This window comes from Bombus vancouverensis, chromosome 1 (genome assembly GCF_051014615.1).
Source record: "Bombus vancouverensis nearcticus chromosome 1, iyBomVanc1_principal, whole genome shotgun sequence".
In the NCBI taxonomy this organism is placed as follows: Eukaryota; Metazoa; Arthropoda; class Insecta; order Hymenoptera; family Apidae; genus Bombus; species Bombus vancouverensis.
In genome coordinates this window covers 6,847,023-6,862,424 of record NC_134911.1, presented here as the reverse complement: position 1 = coordinate 6,862,424, position 15,402 = coordinate 6,847,023, and the positions used below count along the sequence as shown (strand labels likewise).

At 28.5% G+C, this 15,402-nt stretch overlaps 5 protein-coding genes across 5 annotated transcripts; 2 read left to right on the top strand and 3 right to left on the bottom strand.

Annotated features, from left to right (window-relative positions):
- Positions 1-155: 155 nt before the first annotated feature.
- On the bottom strand, positions 156-595 carry LOC143305166 (uncharacterized). Its single transcript, XM_076627930.1, has 2 exons — positions 448-595; positions 156-374 (listed from the first exon to the last, which is right to left on the bottom strand). The coding sequence occupies exons 1-2, from the start codon at positions 507-509 to the stop codon at positions 230-232; spliced, it is 207 nt and encodes a 68-aa protein (XP_076484045.1). The 5' UTR covers positions 510-595; the 3' UTR covers positions 156-229.
- A 44-nt stretch (positions 596-639) lies between these two features.
- LOC117160772 (uncharacterized) lies at positions 640-3,818 on the bottom strand. The gene is made up of 12 exons (XM_076627935.1): positions 3,598-3,818; positions 3,461-3,528; positions 3,362-3,379; positions 3,237-3,288; positions 2,983-3,162; positions 2,738-2,902; positions 2,209-2,639; positions 1,945-2,148; positions 1,728-1,874; positions 1,321-1,644; positions 1,105-1,255; positions 640-1,031 (listed from the first exon to the last, which is right to left on the bottom strand). The coding sequence occupies exons 1-12, from the start codon at positions 3,812-3,814 to the stop codon at positions 874-876; spliced, it is 2,115 nt and encodes a 704-aa protein (XP_076484050.1). The 5' UTR covers positions 3,815-3,818; the 3' UTR covers positions 640-873.
- Positions 3,819-4,225: 407 nt separating this feature from the next.
- Positions 4,226-10,784, top strand: Nup154 (nuclear pore complex protein Nup154). Its single transcript, XM_033341546.2, has 27 exons — positions 4,226-4,296; positions 4,584-4,764; positions 4,843-4,980; positions 5,079-5,175; positions 5,259-5,422; positions 5,510-5,655; positions 5,741-6,006; positions 6,079-6,329; positions 6,405-6,658; positions 6,733-6,906; positions 7,001-7,109; positions 7,185-7,396; positions 7,473-7,570; positions 7,644-7,833; positions 7,904-7,998; positions 8,056-8,152; positions 8,223-8,300; positions 8,373-8,569; positions 8,654-8,801; positions 8,882-9,114; positions 9,216-9,363; positions 9,433-9,525; positions 9,608-9,728; positions 9,807-9,911; positions 9,998-10,115; positions 10,194-10,316; positions 10,438-10,784. The coding sequence occupies exons 2-27, from the start codon at positions 4,629-4,631 to the stop codon at positions 10,562-10,564; spliced, it is 3,918 nt and encodes a 1,305-aa protein (XP_033197437.1). The 5' UTR covers positions 4,226-4,296; positions 4,584-4,628; the 3' UTR covers positions 10,565-10,784.
- A 399-nt stretch (positions 10,785-11,183) lies between these two features.
- Positions 11,184-11,723, bottom strand: LOC117160656 (histone H2B). The gene has a single exon (XM_033341548.2). The coding sequence runs from the start codon at positions 11,640-11,642 to the stop codon at positions 11,271-11,273; it is 372 nt and encodes a 123-aa protein (XP_033197439.1). The 5' UTR covers positions 11,643-11,723; the 3' UTR covers positions 11,184-11,270.
- A 1,775-nt stretch (positions 11,724-13,498) lies between these two features.
- LOC117160618 (histone H2A) lies at positions 13,499-14,318 on the top strand. The gene has a single exon (XM_033341485.2). The coding sequence runs from the start codon at positions 13,584-13,586 to the stop codon at positions 13,956-13,958; it is 375 nt and encodes a 124-aa protein (XP_033197376.1). The 5' UTR covers positions 13,499-13,583; the 3' UTR covers positions 13,959-14,318.
- The last annotated feature ends 1,084 nt before the right edge of the window (positions 14,319-15,402 follow it).

The following is a 15,402-nucleotide window of genomic DNA, read 5'->3' as shown; positions in this document are numbered from 1 at the left end:
TATTGATATTACCTTCAATATTGTTGAAAGTAGTTATGTCTACTGTTACAATTAGAAATTTATATAAATGTATTTTGTAATAACATTAAAAGAATATGGGAATTTTATTAATTCACTAATTAATACTTCTGTTTTTTATAAATTCTGTATTACAAAATAAGTTATTAGTGTACTAATATGTTAATTATATTATTAATATTACTTCTTGTCCTTTGTCTAATTAAAAAGCTCAGTTATCTTCTAAAATTCTTGATACAACTTCATTTGCAGCTTGCTGACTACCAAGTAATGTTACACCATTCTTAGATAAGATGAAATTTATAGTGGATGTGGGATTGATGTTAAGCATTTGTGGAAGTCTATAAAAACCATGCCTAAAATATCATATGCTTTATTTTATTTCAGTTCTAACTTCTAGTTTTGTAAAATAGTTCATTAATTAATTACCCATTTCGAGCATCCTGAAATATTTCTAATAAACACCAAATTATCAAGAATATGAAACACATGATCACAACTTTACAGATAAGACTCCATTGTTTCCAAATTGTACTTTCAAATTCTAAGAGATCAAAGTTTTTTACAAAACATAAATAAATTATTTTATTTAAAAACGACTGTATTACCTTCACTTTTGTTCATCACAGTAATACCAAATGTAAAGAGAGTTGGACCTAAATCTTTATTTGATTTATTTCTATGATGATAAATATGACACGAATAAAAGTTTTCTATTGTATCACGAGTTATATAGCTTGCAATACTAACGGTACTAACTCGTCCATCATCTTTCAGATTGAAAAAATCATTGCTTGATGGAAAATTAAATATTACAAAATCAATATAAAAAGTACAATAGTGAATTTGACATATTTACTTGTTTCCATAAGATTTTAATAATTTATCCATTATCAACCATAGAACATATGTCTGTTTAGAAAATGTGTGTTCTTTTTCAAGAGGAATTGTATTATAGACACATGATAATTTAAGTTCTTGACCTAAGAGTAATGGTATTTCTTCATAATAATCTAAAATATTATTATGTGGAATTATATTATTGAGTTTTAGATATCTTTATAATACTATATTAAGAATTATTACCAGATATACTAATAGTACGGCTAGAAAATCGGTTGCTACTTATTTCTAGAACTGGTAATGATATAAGATCTATTTCTTTTCCATTTATGTTGAGATATCCAAGAGTAAAACTTATTTGTGGTATGTCTACACAGTTAGAACATATCTTCCCCTATTATAAAAAATTGTGAATTTCATATATGAAACAGATTTTTTCTTTTAAATAAAGTTATTTACTCTCATATCATCACGTATAGCTCCTAAGAATATGTCAGTTCTTGATGTAATTATTGTCTTTGACAAGGTTAAAGGTACATATTTCTTTTCATTTCCATTAATTTGCATATATATGTTTTTACCATCATGAGCTATTACTATTTCAAACCATTCTCCTATTAAAATATGTTCCATACTTTCAATTGCAGTAGAAGTTTCTCCTTGATAAAATTTCAGCTTTACTTTTCCCTCTTCTAACAATAATAAGATATATTTATTGAAGAAATCATCTGGTATTGTTGCTATAAGTCCATTCAGGCTCTCTATTTTTATAGCAATTATAATCTAAATTATAATGATTATAAAATTATTATTAAATAATAGCTTTGAAAATATTATTGATTAAATAGCAATTGTTAATTTCTTACTTGCCAATATTCTATACTTTCTGGACATGATACTGCAACTGAATCTGTTAAACCAATGTTAATAAAACCTTCATTGTCATCTCCCATCAAATATCGAACATTGTTACTACTGGATAAAAGATTTACATATTTTGTACTGTGATTATCCTAAATGATATTTTATATTTAAAATATATTTATTCACTTAATATTGCAGAACTGAATAAATATGAATAACTTTTGATGTATGGAGTTGAACAAGTGCAAAATTAATTGTTAGTTCTTGAATTTGTCCTTGAAATCCTCCGACTTCCATTGCATGATCCAAGTCATATGAAATTGGAATGCATGAAAAAGAAGTAACTTTATGAAAACCATCATCAATACGTAATACTCCATGTGTCCCATATATTGCAATTAATATTACATGCCACTGTCCAATCTAAAAAACAACATAAATCAAATACAAAACAATTAATGTATAAAATAGAACATTTCTTACTTCCAATTTGGTCTCATGAATTAAAGCTAATGTACAGTCAGCAATTTGAGATAAAAGTACTATCTTCCCATTTTGAAGAAACAATTTAACGAAGTCACACATCGATCCTTTACAATCCTTTTCAAAACGATAAATAATCATACCAAAAGGAGACAGTGGTAAAAACCTTAGATACATATGAAGCAACCGTGAAGGTCTTCCAGTTTTGTCATACTGCAGACTACTCCTTTCAGTAAAGTGTACTACTTCATGTAATTTATTTATACATGGTTTAGTAAAACACTGGCGAACTTCAGAAGCTGAACCAACACAAGATGTACCGTTACCACTCGGAGAAGGATTGGTACACATTCGATTTCTCAATTGTGTACCAATCCCACAACTTGAAGTACAAGGTGACCAAACCATCCATGTTGACCACATTCCATTTACTAATAAAAATTGATAATTATAAAATAATTTTTACAGATTGTACAAGTTATTTCTAGAAAATGTACAATATTGTATTTATATAAAATAACATTCTTACTAGAACAATTATTAATTATACAGCCTTTTATATCTTTGGATGGACCTTTACATGAAGTTCCTTGCAAATTTTGCGTTTCTGAACATAAGCGTTTTCTGGTTTGAACTCCACTACCACATTTTACACTACATGTGCTCCACTCATTCCAATTACTCCAAGTGCTCCCTATTGAAAACAATGAGATAATATATAATTTAGAAATTATATTCCATATAAATTAACACTCAGACCTTGGGAATTTATACCTGAGAGTTTCCTGCAGTTAATCCCCACACAGCTTTTTATTTCAAATGCCAAACCACTACACATTAATTTAAAATTTGAAGGAGTTGGACTATTACAAATTCTTGTACGATATTTTTGTCCTTTGCCACAAGTTGCAGTACATACCGACCAAACTCCCCAAACACTCCAACCACCAGAGTCTGAAAATGTTTTATTATTCACATGCATTCATACATTTATGTAAATATTCATATGTATTTAATTATTTATTTACTTGGACATCCAATATCATATTTAACACAATTCATAGCATTCCAGTAAAGCATCTTTATAGAAGGTATATAAAAATATTATTTTTAGATTGTTCTTTAAATAACTACAAATTCTATTGTTTATTACCACATTTTTTCCAAGAATCTTTTCTACAACAGAAAATGTACAATCGACAAGAAAACATAATTCTATTAAAGCTGGTAATTTTTTATGAAATTTCTTTACAATTTTCAATTCTCCTTTACGTATAGGATGAGCATTTACAACTGTTTCGTAATCATTCATCATGCATCCTAAAAAAATATTTATTACATTAAATTACATGTAAAATTATATTGATATTCTATTACTTTAGGTTGTACCAGTAATTTGACAATTTTCAATTTGATAACTAGGACCAATACAAGGAGCTCCATTATTTGAAGGCACAGGATTATCACAAGTACGTCGTCTCATTCTTTTTCCTTTAAATCCACATTTCCCAGAACAAGAACCCCATGGACTCCAAAATGTCCAGCCACCATCAATGGGACATGAATTATCAAGTTTTAATCCAAGATTGCAGTAAAGGTTTTGCATTGCATTCATTACATTATCTGCAATAAAAGTATTACCAATATATTAAATTATTAATATGAAACATATCTGATAAATCTTTTACCAGTGGCACCAAGAAAAATCGGTGAAATGAGAAATATTAGGAAAAAGATTGTAGATGGCAAGATTTTCATTATATGTAATAATTTAGAAAATAAAATATAATTATTATTATTGTATTATGTACTAAAAGTACTGAATCATAAAAAAAGATAAGTTATATTTTATATTTAGTATATTCCTATTTTAAGCGTAAATTGTTTAATGCATAAAGAGATTCAATTTGAATTCAAACATATTTATCTCCTATGTACCAGATAAATTCAAGCCAATAAGATTCATTAGTTTCGCGTATGCGTATATAGTTTGTATGATAATACAACTTAAAATTTACCTGTGTGGCGCGAGCGGCATAAGCCTCGTGAATGTCATTAAAAATATATAAATAGTTCTAATAAATTGTAGTAAGTGTTTCTTAAGTAAAATGAATACGTTTTTATTTTTAAGATGCAATTATGTTTTTAAAAAACAATACAGTAGATCCTATTATTTTCAATATTATTCAATGTTTAGATAAATAAATAAGTCTAACCTTTAATCACAGGATGTTTAGACGAAAAAGTCAGATAATTATTTATAAGTACATAAGGATAATGATATTAGTTGATAATAATTATATAATAATAATTCACGTTAAAACTTGTTAATACCCTTACTATTATCTTATTTCTATCTTTTTGTTTGAATTTAGTTCTGTGTGTATTTAATATTTAATTTTTCCCTGTACCGTACAAACATGACCCTCACTGAAATGGAACCGCTTAAAATACACTTAGATGCCTTAGAAATGGCAGGGAAAGTGGTTGATATACACATTACAGCTGATAGCAACTTTCCATCCTTAATTAATCTTATGAGATATAACGTACAAGGTAAATTTGTTGTTCTCTTGTCTCTTGCATATTTTTTTATTATTCTATGTTCTATAAAGAAACTCTTTTTTGTTTTAGGTGGACCAACTGTTAGTGGTCTTGATGATCATGATTATCCAAATTTAAATGGGATGTCATTATGTTTTCCTAATATAAATCAAATGAAAGCATATAGTAAAATTTCTTTACCATCTGAGATAATGGAACATTTTCATCGTATCCTTTTATATAATTGATCATTCTTTAATATTCGTAATATGCATGTTTTGTTTGCTTCCTTATATAAAAAATATAATTTCTTAATATTTGATTAGATATGCAATGTCATTGTATGATGGGTCTTTTTACAGAAATTTCAAAAGCTTGGCTTACAATTGATAGTGATATATATGTTTGGTCATATGAAAATGAGTAAAAATTTATTTAAAGTTTATAAAATATTTTCTCAAGGTATCATAATTAAGTAATTAATATTTATAATGATATGTTTTTAGGTCTGATGTTGCATATTTTGATGGATTAAATGAAACTATTATAAGTGTAGGTTTAGTAAAACCCAAAGCAGGGGTGTTCCAATCTTATGTAAAATATTTGTTGATTCTTACAACTACAGTGGAAATAACTATTCTTGGAGTTACATTAACAGAAACCAGTGATGGTATAATACAGTTTCAGTTTTACTTGAAGATTACATCTTTTCTAAATCTTATTGTTACCTTATTTACTGTTTCAATTTTCAATTTAGGCACTTCACCAGAAATGCAACTAGTTCCTGAACCAATTTTCACAGTTGCTACGGATGGGATTGGCATTACAACAATAGCTAACACTAATAGTGGGAGAATTTTCCTTGGTGGTAGAAATGGATCCCTTTATGAAATATATTATCAGGTAAACTTTGCTACACAAATATGAATATAAAAATAATCAATATAAAAATCATAATTAATCACTTTAATATCTGTTCGTTATGTAGGCAGAAAGTAGCTGGTTTGGGAAACGTTGTAAAAAAATAAATCATTCTGAAGGTCCATTATCATTTTTAGTTCCATCATTTGTCACTATAGCTTTATCAGAAGAAGAAGCAATAATACAAATTTCCGTTGATGATTCACGAAATATTTTATACACACTCGGTGATAAGGGAACAATTACAGTTTGGGATATCGATAATAATGGTGCGTCCAAAGTCGCGTCTTTGTCACAAGCTTCCTTAGTACAAAACGCTGTTCATGTTGTTAAGTATGTATATTTATACAAAACCTATTTTTAAATAATTGAAATTATAATTCATATTACATTTATCATTTTTAGAACACTGGATAGTAATAATTTTCGACCATTGGTGAGCATATCAGCTATTACAGAGTCAGAATCAGTACATTTAAACTTAGTTGTAGTTGCAGCTACTGGAACACGCTTTTACTTCAGTTGCACTGCAGTTGCTAATCCAACAATAAGACCTCAAGGTCTGCAGTTAATACATGTTAGATTGCCACCAGGTTATGCTGCTAATGCTACAGTAATGAGGCCAAGGAAAGTACAAATGGCACATTATAGGAAAGGTATACATTCCAATATCTTTTTGTTAAGGACATAATGTTAAAATTTATATACTATGCAGTATATATCTGTTATAGGAACATTAATTCTTGTTTGCGGTGGAGATACAGAAACTGCTTTATGTTTAAGTAATGATGCTTATCCATTCACAAATTATTTAGCTGAAACTCAAAGTCCTTTATCCCTCGATAGTCCCGTATGGGCAATGGCAGAAATTCTTGTGGAACCAGCTATATGTATTGAAAAACAAAGTATTACACAAGAAGAACCTCCTCTTCTTGTAAGGCAGCACATGGAAGCGCCACGAAAATTTATCTTTTTGACTTCTCAGGTATATAATTAATTAAAGGTCTGTAAATCTATTAGATGTAGTTATTTACAAGTTGTTTATTTCTTTACTTACAGGGTGCCATTATTTATGTTCAAGTTCGTCCAATGGATATCTTAAAACAGCTTCTATTAGAACAACGTGGTCCTGATACAGAAGCCGTTCGCGCATATTTTCAGTCGCAATCATTGGAACAAGCATGTGCGACTTGTCTTATTTTAGCCACGCTTGAAAGTTCTCAAAATGCTGAGGTCCTGATTCAGATTAAAAATTAAGATCAAAATTTAATTATAAAAATTAAGTTTTGTAAAATTAGAAAGTAATATTTAATTATAATTTGTATAGTTGGCAGAATGGGCAACAAGAGCATTCTTTTTATATGGTAGTCAACGAACGACAAGCATTGGACCTGCAATTGATGTACATGGTACTAACTTTACTAATATAAATACAGGTATTACATTAATTTTATATGAAAGTTTTATTTTTCTTTATAAGTTTTTCTGTATATAGTTTATGAATGTCATAGGAGATATGCGCACATCGACACCAAGAGTTCCAAACTATGATTTAAGGCTTCAAGGATTTCGACCTCATGCACCAGTTGGACTTAATACAGACATTTCTCTACAACAATTTTCTGCAAAACATAATGGTTTATATCTGTATGTAGGAAGAATACTTCGACCAATATGGAACATGCGTTGTATTAAACAAGAAATTATAAACAACAAAACTCAGGTGACTTAAATTGGTATAAATTTTTTTCATTGTTTTTGTTTCTGTATATTAACCTTTACTCATATTATAATTTCAGATCTCTAGTACAATTTCAACAAGACAAGTTAGCTGGATTCTAAGTCTTCTGCAAGCATTAAGATCGTTTCTCAATAAAAATACCCACATTACTAAGCAGTATGTATCTATATACTATTTCAATAGCTTTACAAATGATTAAATTTTATTTGAACTACTTATCGATTTTTAGACATGGTACTACTAGAATAACTGATGGATTTGAAACAACTATACCTAGTCATTACCAAGAACCAATAGTCGAAGAAAGGAATTCTTTAGCTGCATTAAAAATTTTCATTACTCATGCTTGTGAAGTGTTAGAACTTTGGAAAATTTTATGTGAAAACCATTTAAATAATATTGTAAATTGTTTATCAAAGGTTAGTCAATTACATATTACAATTTTCTTTAAGTTGAAAATTTTATATTAATATTTATAATAATTTATAGGACCAAATTAATCAATTTTCTACAGCTACATTTCGAGATTTAATTTTAATTGGACATGAAATTTCTTCATTATTGATCATTCATCTTATAGATAGGTAAGTGAACTAAATAAATAATAAAAATCCGGTGTACTAATTTTTACAAATCTACAGTTATCTTGGAGATAATGCATCTGTTGATGCTGTTAGTCAAAGATTACGAGAAGTTTGTCCAAATTTATATAGAAGTGAGGATGCTGTTTGTTCTAAGGTACAAGAAGTAAAATTAAAAGAATCATGATTTTATTTTTATATATTGCTAACATTTTTATAAATCGTAGGCTAATGAAATAATTTTGAAAGCAAAAAGTTGTACAAATCCAGAAGAGAAGGAATGCTATTTGCAATCTGCTTTAAAGGTAAACATTCTAATATTATGTATAACATTATTTATACAATTTTATGCTCTCTGTTTACATTCACATTCTTAGCTTTGCAAAGAAGTTGCTCCCAGACTAAATTTAAGTGCAGTATGCCAACAATTTATCGCTTGTCAATTTTATTCGGGTGTACTCGAGTTATGTCTCTGTTGTGCAGAAAGAGTAGACCCTAATAATGCTGCCTTACATTATTATAAAAATAATGAACCAATCGAAGATCAAGAAGGAAGATTTGCTTACATAAAAAGGTACTGATTATAAAATAACATTTTAATAATTGTATGTTTAATATATCACATATTCTAATTATTCAGATAATTTTTTGTATATAGATTAGAGATTTATAAAGAATTCACCACGTTATTGGATCATCTTTATAATCAAAGCATTTCTAATCCATTGACACCTACCATACCCAGTAAACCTGGTCCTCCACAACAAAATGGCTCAACTATGCCTGTTACACCAGCAAAAGAAATAGTAAAATATACTTTCCTTTTAAATTATATTATTTCCAATAAATTTACTGGATCTTTTACATAAATATTTATATCTTTTAGTTGCATGACATCATAACTGACGCATTACATTCCAAGTGTGAAATTCTCCACGCTTCAGTGTATGCTTGGATGATAGAAAGAAGGCTTCATGGAGAACTCGTTGCTCTAGCAGTACCTTCTTTAGAAGCTTATCTTACCCGAGTCAATGCGCCAGACTTGCTGTGGCAATTTTATGAAAAAAATAAAAATCATGCTGCTGCAGCTAAAATATTGGATGCTTTAGCAACTAAAGAGTACGTATAACGCACATAACTTTGATTAAATTTACACCTCTTTTCCTGATTTCAGGAAACTACTTTTTATTTTCATTTTCTTTTCTTTTCTTTAAATATAGATCAAATGTAACATTATCACAGAGAGTTGAATATTTAGCTCGAGCAGTGGTTTGTATGAGAAGTGACCAGGCTGGATACGCTCCATACCTTGGCATTTTTTTACGTGAATTAGAAGACAAAGTAGAAGTTGCTAGAATACAACAACAGGTAAGCGATTATAAATATTATGGCAAAATCTATTTAGAATATGATTTGTATGTTGTCATCATATTGTAGATATTAGATACAATTTGTAACCAACATTTAAGCGGTAGACTCAGCGATGAAGCATCTAGAGCATTAAAGTTTTCGTTACTTGATATAACAAAGGTATGATCCAACCATGTATGTTATGAATTAAGATATTTGTATGGAACTTTTAGGATTCATATCTGTTAATCATTCATTGTAGTTGTACCAAGAATATGCGGACCCTTTACAATTGTGGGAGTGCAAATTATCTATAATTCATTGTTCTGGTCATCAAGATGCAATGTTAATCCAGGAAATTTGGACTAATATTATAAATAATGGTATTAACATTCTACCTTATACATTTATATGAATGAAAAAATATCTCGTATTTACGTTTTGATAATACATATTTACAGAATTAAAAGATGCGTCAACAGCAGAAGATAAAATGACTATTTTAATGAGCAAAATTATATCTTTGGGACAGGAGTATTCAGGATCACCACACTGTTTTCCAGTTGGTAATAACAAAACTCTTTTATCACCATTATGATATAATGAAAATATAATATGAAATGAAACTATAAGATGTATTATATTTTTTCAGACTTCCTAGTAAAACAGTTAGAAATAAAAGCATGTAAGTTAAATGTATCAAATAATGGAATTATATCTGGGTTTTTACAGTTAGGAGTATCAATGGAGGATCTCTTAGATATTTACAAGTAAGTAGAATATGTTTATTGATAAATCCATTTCTTTATATTTTACTTAATAAATAAATGCATAATGTTTGTTTTCAGAATGATTGGCAAAGATACTCGAACTTGGTTCAACGAGGGAAATGATTTTCACCTTATCGAATCGACTGCAAATTTAGTTAATTACTTTATATCTCATTCAAACATTACCAATACTTTCGTTAAGTAAGTACATTACTGCATCATGAAAATAAATCAATAGATTATCATAAAAATAATTATGACAAAATGTGACAGTTACTTAATTTCTATTCGATTAATGTTAAAATAATTGATTGAATTGCAGACGAAAAATAATAACGAAGTGCCAAGACGTAATTTCAAAGTGTTTAACTACATTGTATAGCAAGCCTCATGGACAAGAATTAATAACGAAACTTAGATCGATTCAAAACGTTTTAATTCGTATGTAAGAAAGAATTTCTACTGTTTTTATAATAAACTAACATTTCATAAATTCGTATAAATCGTGGAAAATTAAAATACAAAATGACTGAAATACTTTGTTCCGTGAGAAAAGGATTTTATTAAGACACAATATAAAGTGTAAATACGAAGAAACCACAAGTGCTCAAATGTTGTCATAAATATTATAACGTCTCTTTCCATTAATAAAAGTTACGTGTATTGATATTTATGATGCAGATCACCTCTTTTTTTGTTACATTATGTGATAATAAAAAAATTTTACTTATTTTACATCTAATAGTCTCTGAGGCTTTTGTCTTTTCAGTTTCCTATATTTTATGCTTACTAAAAACATATTTATGTAAGATTTCAGTTATGCATTTTTAGAATGATAAACTAACATCGTATAATAAAAAATTCTTATTGCATCGATAACAAGTATTAAGATTTTGGTATTAATTAAGGTATGTATGAATGGAAACATTCTCAAGCCATTTTCAAGACATCATCCTATTTCATACTACAAAACAGTCATAATGAATTTTAAAAACTTTTTGCAAAGGATATACAAATATGTGTAACTTATGTTAACTATATGCGAACAATGTTCCAACATTAATATAATTTGGTGGCCCTGAAAAGGACCATTTCTTTTGCTTATCAATCTTAAAATTCAATGCCAGTTTATTGTGTCAATTTAGATATATCTTCTTATTTGGAGCTGGTATACTTGGTGACTGCTTTAGTACCTTCGCTTACTGCATGCTTAGCCAATTCACCAGGTAACAGTAGTCTCACAGCAGTTTGAATCTCCCGAGAGGTAATTGTAGAACGTTTATTATAATGCGCCAATCTTGATGCTTCAGCAGCAATACGTTCAAAAACATCATTAACAAAACTGTTCATGATGCTCATTGCCTTGCTAGAAATACCAGTATCAGGATGCACCTGTTTCAGCACTTTGTAGATATAGATAGCGTAACTTTCCTTCCTTCTCCTCTTCTTCTTTTTATCGGCTTTGCTTATGTTTTTCTGAGCCTTACCGGCTTTCTTCACAGCTTTTCCACTTACTTTTGGCGGCATGTTGAATGCAGAACGCTTCAAAATTCAATACTTCTAACGATGTAACCGTTACAAGAGTCGGTTGTAGATTGCTCATCCAATGCCAACCCTTCCTTTATATAGCCAAATCACGTAACAGCAGCGCGCCAATCAGGGCACTTCATGCTCGCTAGATGGAATTCCTCGCCACGCGATTGGCGCGCTGCTGTTGTTGTTACCTGGAAATTGATTTCATAGAATGTATTCCACACATGGTTACGTGCGTTTTTATGTGCTTTAAACGTTGAGTTATACTCATTTTTTTATAAAAGTGTATTTTTTACATTCTATAAACATTTGATATGACTAAATTAATTCATTATATTTAAATGATAATATGAATATAATTATAATTTTGAACTATTTTACAAAGAATATTATGTATATTATAGTATGATATTAATTAATCGAATATTATAATATGATATAATAATTGAAAAATAGTGATCTTACTTGCCTTATATGACGAATGAAGAGGCTGAATTAGCATAAAATAGATTTTCTTATAGAATTTTGGGTGAATCTGTAGAAATTGGGATTTGTTATGCAATCGTTTTTGGTAAAATATTACCTCCAGATCCAAAGTTTAAATATATGGATTATTTAATGATAATGAATTATCATTAAATAGTTGTACGATAGAAATAAATGTTAAAAAGTAGATAATGAACTTTTTAATAAAACGTAAGTTTTCAGTATCATAAAGTCGATAAAGGAATCGATTTTAGAACTATTCTAAATATATAACCATTGTGAACTTTGTAAGTACTTTTATCAATGAATTTTCAAAACATATCACAAGTAATGATATTAAACTTTGTAATAGTAATAATACCAAATGAAAATATTTTGATTCTAGAGTCGATATTATTCCGAACAAAGGTATTACATATGTAATTTTATTAAGAAACGACGAAATTAAATCAAAGTTTGTGTTTTTTACAAAATTGTACGTATACTTTTATTACAATACTGTACAAAATAAGTATTGTTGCCATACTTTTATTTATAGCTATACGTTGTATATATTACTATATATGTAATATATAAAAATATTATATATACGAATATAATATTCAGTTTCTTTTTCTCTTGTATAAATTTTTCATTGTAAAGAATTGTTCTTTGTTATGTCAGACGATTATACATTTTGTGAGTTTCTTAGAGAGCCACAGATGTTCGTATTACAAGCGTTCTAACATTCAAGCTATCGCCGGTTTACTGAAAGAGTAACACAACCAAGAAAAGTAAATTTTTCAAAAAATTGATTAGAAATAGGTTGTTTGAAGTAAAGAATTATAGTTTATTTAACTTTCTTATATCAGCTATTTACTAATTTCTCGTAATGAATAGTTTATGATTCTCGAGGATCTATGACAAAATATTATTTAAATACAGTTATACTACAGTATTATTTAACTATTACTTGCTACTATAAAAAAATAATTAAAATGGCTTTGTAATTTTCAAAAATGTCAAATCCTAAGAAATAATGTTGTTGAAAAAGTGAAAAGGAAGAAAAGAAAAGAAAGTTATGAGATATATGTACGTACTCTCATATTTACGAAATTTTTATGGAAATTATTTTTAAATAGAAATTTCGAACAAAGATAGTTTATGTAGATATATTAAACTATTTACCCTAATATTTTTTGCAGGTTATAGAATAAAATAATTACATATGCTGAAAGAGAAAGAGCGCGAAAAGAGAGAGAGAGAGAGAGGACATAAAGCGGTTGTACGAAACATCTGTTTCTTGTCACCAATCACAATAGAACTTGTTAGTGATTGGTCCGGGAGTAGGTATCGCTGCGCCTATAAATAGCTGAAATGGTAAAGTCGAAAACAGTAGTTCCCTGCTTGTTGCAGCGAACAGTTGTAACGTTAGTGGTCTGTTTGTTTATATCCAAAAGTTAACCGATAATGTCTGGTCGTGGGAAAGGAGGAAAAGCTAAAGCTAAGGCAAAGTCTCGTTCGAACAGAGCTGGACTGCAATTTCCAGTTGGTCGTATCCACAGACTTTTGAGAAAAGGAAATTACGCTGAAAGAGTCGGTGCTGGAGCTCCAGTTTATTTGGCTGCAGTTATGGAGTACCTGGCTGCTGAAGTTCTCGAATTGGCGGGAAACGCCGCACGAGATAACAAGAAAACTAGAATTATTCCGAGACATTTGCAACTTGCCATCCGCAACGATGAGGAATTAAATAAACTTCTGTCTGGTGTTACCATTGCGCAAGGAGGTGTTCTTCCAAATATTCAGGCTGTACTTCTGCCAAAGAAAACCGAAAAAAAGGCTTAGACTTCAGACTAATAACATAAATGGCCCTTTTCAGGGCCACAAATACTTTTATACAGGGGAACATATCTGTTTGAAAACAATTTGTATTTTAACGTAAATTTTTGATACTAAAAGTATTTGATTAAATGAAGTAATATTTATTTTGTATAGGAATTCTATAGATTTGATATGTGAATTTTTTATACTAAAAGTATTTGAATAGTTAAAATAACAAATTTGTTATTTTCTATAAGAATTTTATAGGTTTATACAACACGTGAATTTTTTATTTTTGAAAACTATTGAGTAATCGAAATTACGTCTGTAATGCTACATTAGGAATTTTGAATATTGCAAAATAAATGTATGTGGGAAGGAGAATTGGTTCCTTTTCTTTGAGTTGTGTTTTTTCATATATATATTCCATTTTTAAATACACCTGTTTAGTATAATTTTTATCTTATAATCTTTGGTAGCTAATGTTAATGATAAAGCTTCTCTAACTTTAATGCCTTTGTATTCATTCATATTATTATGAACTTAGAATTTATTTTTATACTGAAGTTTCTTTGCTTTAAAGTAGGTTTTCTAAGAACTTTAGGATTAATTTCTTGTACATCAATTTACAATATATTTAAAGATATTATCTAGTATTATTTAGTTCTAGCAATTTTAACAAAGGGAAATTGAGATTACAATATAACTTAAATGTTGATAATACACTAACCTATGCGCCATTGGTTTTTTGCTATATGAACCTATTATTAAAATTAAATAAATTATGAGTCTATAACAAGTTCTACAACTATGTTAATAATGAAAGAGAGGAATTCATTCATTTTCGTCATCCTTCACTTCTTTTTCTTTATTACAACTGAAATTTAAAGTTTTAATTTGCGACCTGACTTATCTTACATTTTAAATATCTAATTAAATATATATAAAATTGCTCTTATATAAATTTCTAATACATATTATAAGCTTTGTCACAAGTAGATCTATGGCTTAAGTATTTATAAATAGCATTTATAAATAAATAAAAATAAATTGATTATACATGAGGTTCACAATATTACATTGTGATTTCTGAAGGAATCTGATAAGGAGTAGAGATAAACAGAGTGTCTATAAGGATATTAAGAAGAAAATTTGTCTACATTTCAAAACTATAAATAGAATTTTTATTTAAGTGTACAAAACTGTTCATTTATAGGTAGAATAATTGCAGTATTTTTATTTTAGTAAAAAATAAGCGGACATTGTAAAATAGCTTTATGTATATGTAAACAGCGTTAATTATAAGTCGATAGAACATAAATTAGTTGAGTTATATGTTTTGCCATACAAACATAAAGATTATACTCGACGACACACCTTAGTGATACTAAAATAATGATAGTAATAATAATAATAATAAATAGAAATATTGTGTGATAAAGGTATTTCCAACATAATTCAGATGATA

What these genes read in the sequence shown, in the direction of transcription:
- LOC143305166 (XM_076627930.1), bottom strand. Translation starts at nt 509, where the DNA reads ATGTGTTTCATATTCTTGATAATTTGGTGTTTATTAGAAATATTTCAG. An exon ending in TTTCAGGATGCTCGAAATGG is followed by an intron (nt 375 to 447) that starts GTAATTAATTAA and finishes ATGATATTTTAG; the next exon opens with GCATGGTTTTTATAGACTTC.
- LOC117160772 (XM_076627935.1), bottom strand. Translation starts at nt 3,814, where the DNA reads ATGCAAAACCTTTACTGCAATCTTGGATTAAAACTTGATAATTCATGT. An exon ending in TTCATGAGACCAAATTGGAA is followed by an intron (nt 2,149 to 2,208) that starts GTAAGAAATGTT and finishes GTTGTTTTTTAG; the next exon opens with ATTGGACAGTGGCATGTAAT. An exon ending in TTCAACTCCATACATCAAAA is followed by an intron (nt 1,875 to 1,944) that starts GTTATTCATATT and finishes AATATCATTTAG; the next exon opens with GATAATCACAGTACAAAATA.
- Nup154 (XM_033341546.2), top strand. Translation starts at nt 4,629, where the DNA reads ATGACCCTCACTGAAATGGAACCGCTTAAAATACACTTAGATGCCTTA. An exon ending in AACGCTGTTCATGTTGTTAA is followed by an intron (nt 6,007 to 6,078) that starts GTATGTATATTT and finishes TATCATTTTTAG; the next exon opens with AACACTGGATAGTAATAATT. An exon ending in GATGCTTTAGCAACTAAAGA is followed by an intron (nt 9,115 to 9,215) that starts GTACGTATAACG and finishes CTTTAAATATAG; the next exon opens with ATCAAATGTAACATTATCAC.
- LOC117160656 (XM_033341548.2), bottom strand. Translation starts at nt 11,642, where the DNA reads ATGCCGCCAAAAGTAAGTGGAAAAGCTGTGAAGAAAGCCGGTAAGGCT.
- LOC117160618 (XM_033341485.2), top strand. Translation starts at nt 13,584, where the DNA reads ATGTCTGGTCGTGGGAAAGGAGGAAAAGCTAAAGCTAAGGCAAAGTCT.